A 14,818-nucleotide genomic window follows, 5' to 3' on the forward strand; every position below is an offset into this window, starting at 1 on the left:
GGAGTAAGACAAAAAATGCATGCAGTCACAGCTGGGTAAATATCACAATTGCCATTTATAACCTGGAACACTCCAACACTGTTAACTGGTCTTTTGGCTTCTAATTAAAGCGCTAGAGTGATTTTCCTAACTTGTATTCCTGGTCCTATCATTATTCTTGCATTCAGGATACAGTTCATTAGAATGGCAAACAAATGCCCTTTGTGCCTTAATCTATCTTTTCCATTTTTTTTTTTTTTTGAGACGCTGTTTTGCTCTTGTTGCCCAGGCTGCAGTGCGACGGCACTACCTTGGCTCACCGAAACCTCCGCCTCCTAGGTTTAAGTGATTCTCCTGCCTCAGCCTTAGCAGAGTACTCACCAAATAGTAAACATGCAAATAAATATATACAGGCTACTATGATCACCTCACTAAAATCTAACTATTTTAACTTAAAATCTAACATTTCTTATTGATAACATAGTGAAAATGTATAATATCAAATACTTCTTTCCAACAATCTGCAGAGTCGTCATCTGAAGCGAGTTAAATGATATTTCTCTTGTTTCTACAGTTTCTTCTTTTTTATATTCCTCCTGCATGGAAACTACTAAACTTAATAAATACACTGCAGGTAAAATGCAAGTGGTTAATAATGAGGAATCTCGGACTCAGCATAGCTTTTTTTTTTTTTTTTCCCCCAGCTTCTATTATAGGTTCAGAAGTACACAGGTGGATCTGTCACGGAGGTAACTTGCGTGATGCTGAGGTTTGGGGTACGAATGAATCCGCCTCCAAGATAGCACAGTACCCAATCGGTACTATGTTCAGCCCTCCCCAGTGTCCACTGTTCTGAACTTTATATCCATTAGCATGGTTTCTGACTCACTTTCACATTTTTCAAATATGAAAAGTTCTCCTATTAGAGGCCAGGCACGGTGGCTCACGCCTGTAATCCCAGCACTTTGGGAGGTCGAGGTGGGCAGATCACGAGGTCAGGAGATCAAGATCATCCTGGCCAACATGGTGAAACCCCATCTCTACTAAATTACAAAAAAAAAAAAAAACAAAGAAAAAATTAGCCGGGTGTGGTGGCGCATGCCTACAGTCCCAGCTACTTGGGAGGCTGAGGCAGGGAAATTGCTAGAACCCAGGTGACGGAGGCTGCAGTGAGCCGAGATTGTACAACTGCACTCCAGCTTGGCAACAGAGCAAGATTTCGTCTCAAAAAAAAAAAAAAAAAAAAAAAGCTTTCCTATTATAATAAAAGTGATGAGCGCCACCTCCCTGGGCAACAAAAATAGCAAATTAAAAGGAATTCAGTGTTTTTTGGCCAAAAAGTAACATCAATAAATTCTTGGCTGGGTGCGGTGGCTCACGTCTATAATCCCAGCACTTTGGGAGGCTGAGGTGGGTGGATCATTTAAGGTCAGGAGTCTGAGACCAGCCTGGACAACATGGGGAATCCCAGCCTCTAAAACAAAAGAATTAGCCAGGCGTGGTGGCGTGTGCCTGTAGTCCCAGCCACTTGGGGGGCTTAGGCTCGAGAATCACTTGAACCTGGGAGGCAGAGGTGTGAGCCGAGATCAGCCTGTGCGACCGAGGGAGACTTCGTCTCAAAAATCACCCACCCCCTAAAAATCCAACAAATTCTTATATTAGACATAATAAACATTTTCTTGTTATAAGTAGTCCATAAGTATACTGAAAAAGAGAGGAAAAGAGAAATTATCAGCTTAAGGATAATGCCTGAAATACAACTTCTAACTTTCTGAAAGAGTCAGAAAACCCCTAAGGAAAAGTGTAGCGTAAGCTTAGCGTTTAATTAAAGATAATACCACAAGTGCAGGCTGAGGAACAACTCTATGACAAGATGCAACTTTATAGGGCTGGTTAATTCTGAATCAGCAGGAATTCTCTCGTACCGTTGGCAGATGAAAATGATTCTAGTAATTCCAAATTATTATAATGCTTCAATACACAACTATAAATTTGCTACAGGTCTTTTGTGTAGTCAAAAAATATAAAAACTGCTAATCATTTCTAAAACTCTGTTATATCTTCTAACTTATACTTCTCAAGAGAAGTCATAAATTATTAATCAAGGATTGACAATCTAATTCCTTGTGGCAGTTTACAACCAAAGTTTACAGTAGGGAAGAAGGAGAGAGAATCCAGATTCATGACTTTGTACTACAGCTGAGGCAGATTTCTCTGGAGAGCACCACCTAGGTATGGCTTTCATTGGCAGGTAAACTTTGTAGTATCTCAGAGATTGTGGCATATGAATAGAAACATCTCTGGATTTTTATTTAAAACGGAATTAATAATTTACTAACCAGAGAAAAGTTATCAGTGCTTCGTCAAAAAAACGTCCAGAATGAAAATATTTCTTTGTAATTTATTTTTTTCATTTGCTAATACCTCATAGTAGTCCCGTATGTGCTCATATCATCTGCTGTGGAGCAGAACTGGGTGCCTGACGGAACCGTAAGCTAGACCCGACTAAACTGACGTGTGAAAAGAACCTCATCAAACCAAGGGTTGTATCTGTAACGCATCAAACTCGAGCAGCATTATAGAGCGAAGATTAGGGAAGCTGGACTAGAACGCAGACCCACGATGGTCTGAAGTACCGTATTTATTCTATCATAACCCCAAGACTCAGATGATATGTCAAAGAAGAAAAAATTCGTTTGATACTATTTGTTGATAATAAAATAGCACACAGAATTATAATACTCTTTTTAAAAAAGTATCTGATACTTAAAATACATACATATAATACATAACTTACTTATCAATTACAAAATAATACACTAAGATAGTCTAGGGTAAACTTACCTCTATAATAAAAGAGGCAAAGGTCAGAAAGCACAAACCAGCGTTTCTTCCACAATTTCATGCCAGTGCTGTCCTGCATTAAATCAGCATTTTTAAAGATTATTTCTGAAACAATAAAAACTAACTTCTTGTGCATTTATTTATATTTTTTTGAGACAAAGTTTTGCTCTTGTTGCTCAGGCTAGAGCGCAATAACACGATCTCAACTCACTGAAACCTCTGCCTCCCAGGTTCAAGTGATTCTCCTGCCTCAGCCTCCAAGTAGCTGGGACTACATGCACCTGCCACTAGGCCTGGTTAATGTTTTTGTATTTTTAGTAGAGACGGGGTTTCACCATGTTGGCCAGGCTGGTCTTGAACTCCTGACCTCAGGTGATCCACCCGCCTTGGCCTCCCAAAGTGCTGGGATTACAGGAGTGAGCCACTGTGCCTGGCCTTGTGCATTTCTTTCTTTCTTTTTTTTTTTGAGATAGAGTCTTGCTTTGTTGCCAGGCTAGAGTGCAATGGTGTGATTTCAGCTCACTGCAACCTCCGCCTCCTGGGTTCAAGCAATTCTCCTGCCTCAGCCTCCCAAGTAGCTGGGACTACAGGCATGTGTCACCACACCCAGCTAATCTTTGTATTTTTTTAGTAGAGACGGAGTTCATCATGTTAGTCAGGATGGTCTTGATCTCTTGACCTTGTGATCCGCCCACCTTGGCCATCCAAAGTGCTGGGATTACAGACGTGAGCTACCGCACCCGGCCCACCTTGTGCATTTTTTTTAAAGTAAACTTTTAAAACAAGGAATGTTTGATATATGTGTAACATAACTTAACTAAAAGGCCAATTAAAAATTTGGAGGTAGTTTTCTAGGGCCTTAAGATATTCTCAACTAGACTTGTCTCCGTAAAGTAACACCACCATGTAAAAGGAATATATTAAGGAAATTTGATTTGGTTTCATATTTGTAAGCGATCTGAAATTCACTCTTCTCAATACAAACGTCTGCTAGGATGAGACAACTGTAACCATGTAGGATTGTGTGCATTCTAGTAAACCAGATTTAATAAACATGTTCATCTTCAACAACAACAAAAATACGTGAATTGAAATTATTCCAAAGGTAATGTGATTTAAAATGACTGTAAATAAAGAAACCTTAATATACAAAGATATTTCATAACTATTTTCTTCTTGGTCTACAGCTTGGAATTTGCTCATCATGCAGAAAAGAGGGCTTATTTGGCAGCTAATTCCAAGTAATTTAGTTCACTAAAATATCAGGCTCAAAACAAAATTAGAATTTTAATAAAAATTACTTTCTCATATGCAATGTAGCAAAATTGCATGTAAAAATTAAACAGGAGGAACGATCCAAGATGGCTGATCGCTAACATCTCGGGATTGCAGCTCCCAGTGAAAGCTCAGAGAATGAGAGGACGCCACACTTTCAGATGAATTTTCGTCGCTCACGGACCAGAAGATTCCCAGTGGAGGGGCCCCACGGGTTGCCAGCGCGACTCTTGTGGCCGGCGCAGTGGTTGTGCCGGCGCCTCGGCGCGGCAGCTCTCGGTGCAGAGTAAACGGGACTGGTTCCCCTTCTGACCGACGTTTGGAGCTCCGGGAAGGCAGAGCCGCTTATTACGGACTCAAGAAGGAAGCCAGACTGGAGATTCCCGGGCAGAAAAGCACCATCAGTCTTAACACCACTGTTTTGGCCGGTGCAGTGGGTTGCTCATATTTCAGCCCTGGGAATGAACAACTTGGACGTCCACTCAGAGACCTGATTTGAAAGTTGGTGATTACAAAGATGACAGGTGGATAAATTTACAATGATGGGAAGAAACCAGCGTAAAAAGGCTGAGAATACTCAAAATCAGAACGCCTCTCCCTCTAAAGATGATCACAGTTCCTCATCAACAAGGGAACAAAGCTTGATGGAGAAGGAGCGCATCCCATTAACAGAATCAGGCTTCAGAAGATGGATAATAAGAAACTTCTGTGAGTTAAAAGAACATGTTGTAGCCCAATGTAAAGAAACTAAGAACTTTGAAAAAAGGTTTGACGAAATCCTAATGAGAATAGACAACTTAGAGAGGAATATAAGTGAATTAATGGAACTGAAGAATACAATACAGGAACTCTGAGAAGTATGCACAGGTTTAAACACTCGAATTGTTCAAGCAGAAGAAAGGCTATCAGAGGTCGAAGCCCAACTTAATGAAATACAACAAGAAGACAAGATTAGAGAAAAAGGATAAAAAGGAATGAGCAAAGTCTCCAAGAAATGTGGGACTATGTGAAAAGACCAAATTTACGTTTGATAGGTGTACCTGAATGTGACGGAGAGAATGAATCCAAGCTGGAAAATATTCTTCAGGATATTATTCAGGAAAATTTTCCTAAACTAGCAAAGCAGGACAATATTCAACCCCAGGTAGTACAAAGAACACCACAAAGATATTCCTCAAGAAAAGCAACCCCAAGGCACATAATCGTTATTCACCAGGGTTGAAACCAAGGAGAAAATACTAAGGGCAGCCAGAGAGAAAGGTCAGGTTAATTACAAAGGGAAGCCTATCAGACTTACAGCAGATCTCTCAGCAGAAACCCTACAGGCCAGAGGAGAGTGGGGGCCAATATTCAACATCCTCAAAGAACAGAACCTTCAGCCCAGAATTTCATATCCAGCCAAACTAAGCTTCACAACTGAAGGAAAAATAAAATCTTTTATGAACAAACAAGTACTCAGAGATTTTATTACCACCAGGCCTTCTTTACAAGAGCTTCTGAAAGAAGCATTACACATAGAAAGAAACAACCAGGATTAGCCTTTCTAAAAATATACCAAAAAGTAAAGAGCATCAACATAAAGAAGAATTTGCATCAACGAATGGATAAAACAGCCAGTTAACATCAAATGGCAGTAACCCTAAATTTAACTCGACTAAATCCCCCAATCAAAAGATACAGCCAAAACCCAACGGTATGCTACATCCAGACCCACTTCACATGCAAGGATACACAAAGACTCAAAACAAAGGGATGGAGAAAGATTTATCAACCAAATGGAGAGCAAAAATAAATCAATAAATAAAAAGCAGGAGTTGCAATTCTCACATCTGATAAAATAGATTTTAAAGCAACAAAGATATAGTGATAAAAGGATCAATGCAACAATAAGAGCTAATGATCCTAACACCCAGATACATAGAGACTTAGACTCCATGAGACAGAAAATTAATAAGGATATCAAGGACTCGAACTCAGATCCGGAACAAGTAAACTTAATAAATATTTATAGAGCTCCCCACTTCAAATATACAAAATATACATTCTTGTCAATACCACATCACACCTACTCATAGGTTTAAATGAAACATTGATTGGACATTATTAATACCCATTTTTTTTTTAGAATAAAGTAACATTTCCGTTCTCTCTCCCTCTTTTTCTTCCTCTGTCTTCCTCTACTTCACTCCTTTTTCTTTCCTTCTTTCAAAAAAAGAAAAAAAAGAAATCAACTTGTAGACCTCTAGATCCAGGTCAGCAATGTCTCTCTCATTGCTTGATTTCCTTCCTTCCCTTCTCTCCCTCCCTCCCTCCCTCCCTTCCTCCGTCCCTTCCTCCTTTCCTCCCTTCCTGCCTTCCTGGAAAAAAAAAAAAAAAAAAAAAAAAAAAATTAAACAGATACCAAAAAAAAAAAAAAAAGAGGCCATTTTGGATGTGCATTGATTATTTCTAAATTTATTTCTAGCTGTGGGAATCATCTAACAATGACTTTAGAACTATAGAAATTAACATGGGTAAAATCTTTCAAAGCAAAAGATTTGACCTTAAAATTGGCAGCTATACCAAAAAAAAAAAAAAAAAAAAAAGGAAAAAAACTAAACAGTATATGATATCTTCTTCAAGTTTTTTTTTTTTTTAGAAGGTCTCACACTGTCACCGAGGATGGAGTGTAGAATGTTGGCTCACTACAACCTCCGCCTCCTGAGAAGCTAGGATTACAGGTGTGTGCCACCACTGCCCAGCTAATTTTTATATTTTTAGTAGAGACAGGGTTTCTCCATGTTGGCCAGGCTGGTCTCGAACTCCTGACCTAAAAGTAGACAGGAGGTCTCACTCTGTTGCCCAGGCTGTTCTTGAACTCCTGGGCTCATGTGATTCTCCAGCCTTGGCCTCCCAAAGTGCCGGGATTACAGGCATAAGGCACTGTGCCTGGCCCAAAATAAACACTTATTATAGAAGTTACTTGGTAACACTTTTGCAATGCTAAATTAACCAAGGTATCAAGAAATAAGAACAAGAGCTATTTTAAATAAGGAGTGCCACAGGCTATTAGGTTCAATTTTGCACTGAAATATTTGAACATAAAGTTGGACTTACTCTAAAGACTAGTTGAAAACATGCAACAAATTTTCTATTAGAAACTGGGCTGGGTGCAGTGGCTCATGCCTGTAATCCCAGCACTTGGGAGGCTGAGGTGGGTGGATCATTTGAAGGAAGGGAATTCAAAGCCAGCCTGGCCAACATGGTGAAAACCTGTCTCTACGAAAAATACAAAAATTAGCTGGGCAGCAGTGGCACATGCCTGTAATCCAAGCTACTTGGGAGGCTGAGGCAGGAGCACTGCTTGAGCCTGGGAGGCAGAGGTTGTGGTGAGCCGAGACCATGCTGCTGTACTTCAGGCTGGGCGGGCAACAGGGTAAGACTCTGTCTCAAAAAAAAAAAAAGAAACTAAATGTGCAAACATCTTTTGGCTTAGATAAGCTTAAATATCAGATAGTTAAAATACAGTCAATGATCAGGCGCTGGGGAAAAAAATATATATGTATAGACAACGATGTTTAAATAAAAATTATGAGTCTTAATAAATAAAAATCATTAGGTCACCTGAAAGCAATTAGCAATATTTAACAGAATAAACAGGCACCAATGAACTAACATTTAACTTTCTTTGTATAATCTGTAAGCAAATAGAATCAGAGAATGAAAAAGGCCTTTGAACACTGAGGACCTCAGTTATCTGCCAGCCACGTATCTGAAACCCAGCTGCAAACTGGAAAGTAAACAACAGCCTCTATGTAATCGCCAAAATCCAAGGAGGTAATGTACACACATCTTTACTAATTCCAAAACTAGTAAGGTTCCAAAAAAGCTGAGATAGCAAGTTCCCCAGTTAATACAACAAGAGAAACCTCAACTTACCAGGATGCCTGACAGTAAACTCTGTATGAGCAAATTAAAAAGAAAAAAAAAATAAAGAAAGAAAACATAACCAAAAAACTTAAGAGGAAGAAAGACTAGTCTCATATTATAGAATCAAAAGACTGAAAAAAAAAAAAAAAAACAGAAAAATCTGAAATTACCAAATTTCTATATAAAGGAGGAGAAATATATAACTGTATATTTCTCTAATGATTTTTTTATCAATAGAAAAATGAACAGTACCCTTGTATTAATATTTAGTTGTTTATTTCAATTTGGACATTTAAAAAATATTTCTACCTGGATACTTTTACCATGCTGTTTCTAACATTTTCATATAGCATATATTTAATTTTAAATCTAGAAATACCCATAACAAAACATACAATCTCTGTTCTGAGTAATGTCCACCCCTTTTTCTATCTTCACTGTTTCCTTGATATTCTTCAGGGATAACAAGCAGTCAAAGAACCTGGGTGGCTTCTCCGTAGTTCCTTCTTAATTTTATGATTTTATAGAATTGTCTTAGGTACATGCCGTTAAAAAGGTTACTTCTAATTCTCTCTTTTGTTTCATATCAAATAGAAAAAAAATACCTGTTTATAAAGCCAACCTCGTCTGACCACCGGTGCATTAGGATTCCTTTTAATTGAATTTGACCTCTTTCCAAAATTATGAACTTTTTTTGAAGCTCGTGAAGTCTAAATAGAAAAAGAGTAGGACAGAAAATGTGATAGTAATGCCTAGATATTTGAGCTCATTTTCCTCTTCAAATTTAATCTCTTTTCAGATTTTCCCAAGACTTGCAGGACTTAAATCTTTTCAGATAAATTACTAAAATTCTACTTCTGCTGGGTTAGTTTTCTTGACATACAAGGATTCTGCACCAAAATGTTCCCCCCAGGATACCACAAGTTTTACAGCCCTTCCTTTAAACTCTGGATAGGATATACAGTTTTTAGAAAGACAGAGTATGTGGCAGTATTTTGTCCTACCTGCTATATAAAATGAATAGACATTGAGAAAAAACTGTTAACAGACCTTTAAGATATAACTTTCCCCTTTATATCTGCATTTAATAGTGCAGGTTCAATTAAAGAACGTTAACAGCACTCAGTCAGGAGAAACATACAGCTACTAAATATAAACAAATACATCACATCAAGTCAAAACAAGACTGGAAGGATCTGCTTAATGTGAAATAGTGTTTTCTTTTTTATGGACAACTCTGAACTTAAATGATACCAGACACATGGAGTTTACTGGATTCTTCAAAGTACGCACAAGGATGTATAATCTTTCAAAACAGTGCTACGGTTACCATGAAGATTTGTTTTGGTAGGAATTGAGTGGTGACCAACAAACGTGAAAACGATGAAGCTATGACGTAACATAAAATCATCTCTTGCTTTCCTACTTGTAGAGAAATCTAGCATACTTCGTTAGAATTTTGTTTTTTTGTGAACTTTTTATCAGTATATAAGAGAATTTTAAGGCGCAATATCAACAAAATTCTTCTTAAAGCATATTTTCTTGATGGATTTTAATTTACTTTCAGACAGATAATGCTTAAAAACATTATAAAACTGAAAGACACAGAAAGATACACAAGGATCAATCTACTTCTCACTCTTGGGCTCTCGCACCCAGCTAACTGCACCACTCTGTGGGGCAACCAATATCGTTGTGCGTACGTGTGTGTCTATCTGTCTAAAATAACTGTTCTCATGGTTTCATGGTTTTGAATATTTTTCTGAAACGACGGCATATTTTAATATCCACTCTTTTGTTTCATTATTTCTTGGTGCTTACTATATAAACAGAATGCCTATTTACCCATACTCTTGTGAATATGCTGTGCTATGAAACTTTCTGACCTTTGGAAATCTGCAGGTGAAAATGGTGTCTTTTTCTGGTTTTAAATAATATTTTTCATATTATGGATGAGGCTGAGCATCTTTTTTCATCTATTTAAGAGTAAATTCCATTTTCTTTACTGAGAACTGATTTTATATTAATTTGTCCGTTTCCAAACTGGCTCATAAACCCTTTTCTTATTGATTCAAAGCACTTCTTTAATTATAAAAGAAATTATTCTTAATTGCTATATGAATTGCAGATACTCTGCATGGATAATAATTACATGTGGTTGAATTTCTCATTATTTTATATTGTTACTTCTGGGTTTTATGTCATATTTAGAAAGCCCATCTGCATTCTGAGCTCTTTTTTTTTTTTTCTTAAATCTTCCATTTTTTCCCCCCTAGTGCTTTTATAGTTTTGTTTTTAACACTGCAACAACTGATCCATCTAGAAAAGTTTTGGTGTAAAGTATGAGGAATGGATTCAACTTTCTTTCAAGACAATGACTTCGTGGCCCTCAATCCATTCATCAGTTTCTTCCAGATTTTAATTAAAATATACTCATAAAGCATCATGCTCAGCCTGTGGGATTTATGTTACTTAATAATCAAAAATTATTTATATTATTTGAAAATTTATATTCATTTGTAATCTCCTAACAAAATTTTATTTCAAAAAACTTAACAGGCATTTAAAATACTATTATTATAATTATGTATTTCCTTATAATAAACGTAATTCACTATTACAATAGTTTTGCTGAAAAATGTTTTCTCAATCAAGGCATAATCAAGGTGTTCTTATAGTCAGAAAATCTGATTTCTAGGCTACTACATTACTCTTCACCTTTAAAACTGTGTGTCCACTCTCTCTCGAAAATATCATTGTATTTCTAATATTATTCTAAATTTAAAAATGTAAGTCATTGAATTATAATCTTATTACTTTATATTTCAGCCTAATGCTACTTATATCTCATGTAATAATAAAAATGTAATGATTATTCTATAATTCTAAGTCTATTATGAGTAACGGTATAGATACTGTTTACTCCTTATCAATAATTAATAAAAAAGCAAAATAACTTACTCTGCCTACAGGGCTCATTGGATGCACTGCATAATCTGAGGTCACATTATAGTTAGAAGCTTCATTTATCATACTTATAGGTCGTTCCTTCTTTTCTTCAGATGTCATGGTTGCAACAGTCCTGAAAATATATGTCAAAATGCTAGAACTTGCTGGGTATGTCACCCGCTTTACAATAACACTTCCCTGGAGTTAACAATGCGAGTGTCCTACTTTTTCAAAGTGGTTCGATCCTAGTTACTCTAGAGTCAGGCCTTAATACTTACAACAACTTTAAATACAGCCAACACTTTTCCTAAGCCAAAAATGTTTATTATTACCATGTTTATTTATTTTTATTTTTAAAGACAAGAGTCTCATTCTGTTGCTCAGGCTGGAGTACAGCGGTATGATTTTGGCTCACTGAAGAATCTGCCTTCCAGTTTCAACTGATTCTCCTGCCTCAGACTCTTCAGTAGCTGGGACTACAGGTACATGCCATCACACCTGGCTAATATTTGTATTTTTTAAGTACAGTCAGGGTTTCATGTTGGCTAGGCTGGTCTCGAATGCCTGACCTCAAGTGATTTGCTCACCTAGGTCTCCCAAAGTGCTGGGATTACAGGCATAAAGCCACCACACCTGGCCCATCATGTTTATTTTTAATAGGCATTACTGCAGATATTCTACTTTGTCATCCAACTAAAAATTAAAAATGAATTATAAGATTATTCTGATACTACAAACTGGCAAACAATAACAATTGCAGTAACTTATTCTGTGAATAGCTTTATAGTATGATACATTCGTACACATATTTCTTTTGATGCTTATAAAACTCTTGTAAAATAGTAATTACCACTATCTGATTTAAGGATGAGAAAACTGAGCTCAAATTAGTTGAATAATCTAACCAAGTTTACAGTTTCTCTAGGCTTGCACCCTGGGCTCTAGAGCTTACTGGTTTGAAGTACCATCAAAACAGCTTCTGAAATGACAATCCTCATGAAAAAATATTTAAGTCAGATTTCTGTATGACACATTATGTTATACTTGACTACACATGTCCAGATAAGACAGCTGTTAAACTGTACTGAACGAAGTATAAATAACAGCAATTTCAATGCTAACCCTATTTTAAATACAGGCGTTCCATCAACTCTACTTACTGTTCATTCACTACAAAAATACAGTTGTCCTGTGATGGTTGTCCTGTGACTGGATGTTTGCAGGTCACTTTCCTTTCATTATGGCTGAAAAAAGAATAGGAAAAAAAAAAAAGAACATGTAGGTATTTAAATGACCATTTTGTTATTGTAACATTAAAGTCAGTCTACAAAAGCAATGAAATTCAAACTCACAGCCCCGCCTCCTTTTTCTTTGAGAAGAAACTTTGCTTTTGTCGCCCAGGCTGGAGTGCAATGGTGTGATCTCACTGCAACCTCCATCTCCTGGGTTCAAGCAATTCTCCTGCCTCAGCCTCCTGAGTAGCTGGGATTATAGGTGCCTACCACCACACCCAGATAATTTCCTGTATTGACGGGGTTTTACCATGTTGGTCAGGCTGGTCTTGAACTCCTGACCTCAGGTGATCCACCCACCTGAGCCTCCCAAAGTGCTAGGATTATAGGCGTGAGCCACTGTGACAGCTGCCAACCTTTTGAGATTCCTAAATATATCTTTCCTACTACTATCTATTGGGAGTGTATATTTGTGTAAATGTTACTTCCATTCTTACAAAAAAAGTTAAATGTATTCCTTCTCAGTTTGCCTCAGCCTCCCAGGTAGCTGGGATTACTGGCATGTACTACCACACCTCACTACTTTTGTAGTTTTAGTAGAGATAGGGTTTTACCATGTTGGTCAGGCTGGTCTTGAACTCCTGACCTCAGGTGATCCACCCACCTGAGCCTCCCAAAGTGCTAGGATTATAGGCGTGAGCCACTGTGACAGCTGCCAACCTTTTGAGATTCCTAAATATATCTTTCCTACTACTATCTATTGGGAGTGTATATTTGTGTAAATGTTACTTCCATTCTTACAAAAAAAGTTAAATGTATTCCTTCTCAGTTTGCCTCAGCCTCCCAGGTAGCTGGGATTACTGGCATGTACTACCACACCTCACTACTTTTGTAGTTTTAGTAGAGATAGGGTTTTACCATGTTGGTCAGGCTGGTCTTGAACTCCTAACCTCAGGTGATCCATCCACCGTGGCCTACCAAAGTGCTGAGATTACAGGTATGAACCACAGCACCTGGCCACATTCAGGTCTTGATATAAAGCATACCTATGGTCACAGAACAAACTAATACCTACCTTGTCTCTATAGTCACTGTGGCCGAGTAGGAAGTCCAAACCTTTCTAAATACGATGCTAGTGTTTACCTACTCTTACTTCCAGACTTCCCTCAAGGATGTTTTAGTGAGTAGGTCTAGACAAGTGGTTCTCACCTGGGTGATTCTGCCTCCCAGGAGAGCATCTGGCAACCCCTCGTAACATTCTGAACGTCACAACTGGGGAGGTGTTACTGGTATCTAGTGGGTAGAGGCCAGGGTGCTGCTAATTTTATAATGCAGAGCAGAGCGCTCCACGTAAAATAAACCTCCAGAAACGTCAGCAGTACTGCGGGTGGGAAGCCCTGCACGAGGCTATGATAACCCTTAAAATAACTGAGTCTACCGAACAGGGAAAGCAATTATTTACTAACATTACTAATACATGTTCCTGCACTTCTCTAAACACAACTGAGGCTGAAGAAAACAATGGCAGTTGAGAGCACAGGTTCTGAAATCAGACTACACAGGTTTGAACCCCAGCTCCTTCACCTAACGAATAGGTGATCTTTGGCAACCTACTTTACCTCTCTGTGTCTCAAATGAATAAAGGCAGCTATGTCACAGGTTATTCCTTAACTTAACCAACATACACATGTACACACACACACACAGATATTTTTATAAATATAACATCTATATAGATATGTATCTATATACAGTAGTCCTCCCTTATCTGTGGTTTCGCTTACCCTCAGTCAATTGCTGTCCAAAAATATTAAATAGAAAATCCCAGAAATAAGCAATTCGTAAGTTTTAAATTGTGAGCTGTTCTGAGTAGGGTGATGAAATCTCTCTCCATCCTGTTCTGCCCCATCTATGATGTGAATCATCCCTTGTCCAGTGTCTCTAAACTGTCGATGCCCCATTAGTTAATAGTTGCCTTGGTTCTTGGATCAACTGTGGAGGTATTGCAATTTTTGTGTTCAAACAATCCTTCTTTTACTTAATAATGACCCCCCTCCTTCAAAGAACAAGACCAGTGATACTGGCATGCTGGTACATTTTTATTAGTTAATGCAGTTCATCTTTTAAGGTGCCTAATTTTTTCAAAAACAGAAAAAATTGCTAGGTTGCCCAGTCTGGCCTCAAACTCTTGGGCTCATGTGATCTTCCTACTTTGGTTTCCCAACGTGCTGGGATTACAGGCATGACTCAGCACACCTGGCCCACTGTGCCTAACTGATAAATTAAAATGTATCATAAAGCAGTGAAAAACACGTAAAAATCCTTGCCCTCATGGAAATTACTTTGTGATGGAGATGTGGAAAACAATAAGCACTTGATAAAGGTTATTACAACTATTATCAACTGCAGGATATTGAGTATACGTCATCATTATATTAGTATTTGGCCAACTATTTAAATTAGAAGTTTGACTTTGTGCCTACCCAAACACAGTCACGTGTCACTTAACTATGGTGAAACATTTTTGTTTGTTTGTTTCATCATACTCAACCCCAAACATGGTGACACATTTTAAAATACATTAGGTGATTTCACAGTTGTGTGAACATCAGAGAGCACAGGTACACAAA

At 37.8% G+C, this 14,818-nt stretch overlaps 1 protein-coding gene across 50 annotated transcripts in view; it reads right to left on the bottom strand.

The window, feature by feature from the left end:
• The window catches only part of PLEKHA5 (pleckstrin homology domain containing A5), a 238,586-nt gene that overhangs the window by 99,031 nt on the left and 124,737 nt on the right, over window positions 1-14,818 (bottom strand). For all 50 annotated transcript variants that reach the window (XR_013522445.1, XM_054237944.2, XM_035255218.3 and 47 more), the window contains 4 exons: window positions 12,117-12,200; window positions 10,969-11,089; window positions 8,613-8,717; window positions 2,824-2,896 (listed from right to left, as the gene is read on the bottom strand). Coding sequence is in view for 45 of the 50 variants with exons in the window: in XM_054237944.2 (XP_054093919.2) it covers window positions 2,824-2,896; window positions 8,613-8,717; window positions 10,969-11,089; window positions 12,117-12,200 (383 nt within the window). In the remaining 5 variants the exon portion in view is untranslated. The remainder of the gene's footprint in view (window positions 1-2,823; window positions 2,897-8,612; window positions 8,718-10,968; window positions 11,090-12,116; window positions 12,201-14,818) is intronic.

Source organism: Callithrix jacchus, chromosome 9, assembly GCF_049354715.1.
Source record: "Callithrix jacchus isolate 240 chromosome 9, calJac240_pri, whole genome shotgun sequence".
Classification (NCBI taxonomy): domain Eukaryota; kingdom Metazoa; phylum Chordata; class Mammalia; order Primates; family Cebidae; genus Callithrix; species Callithrix jacchus.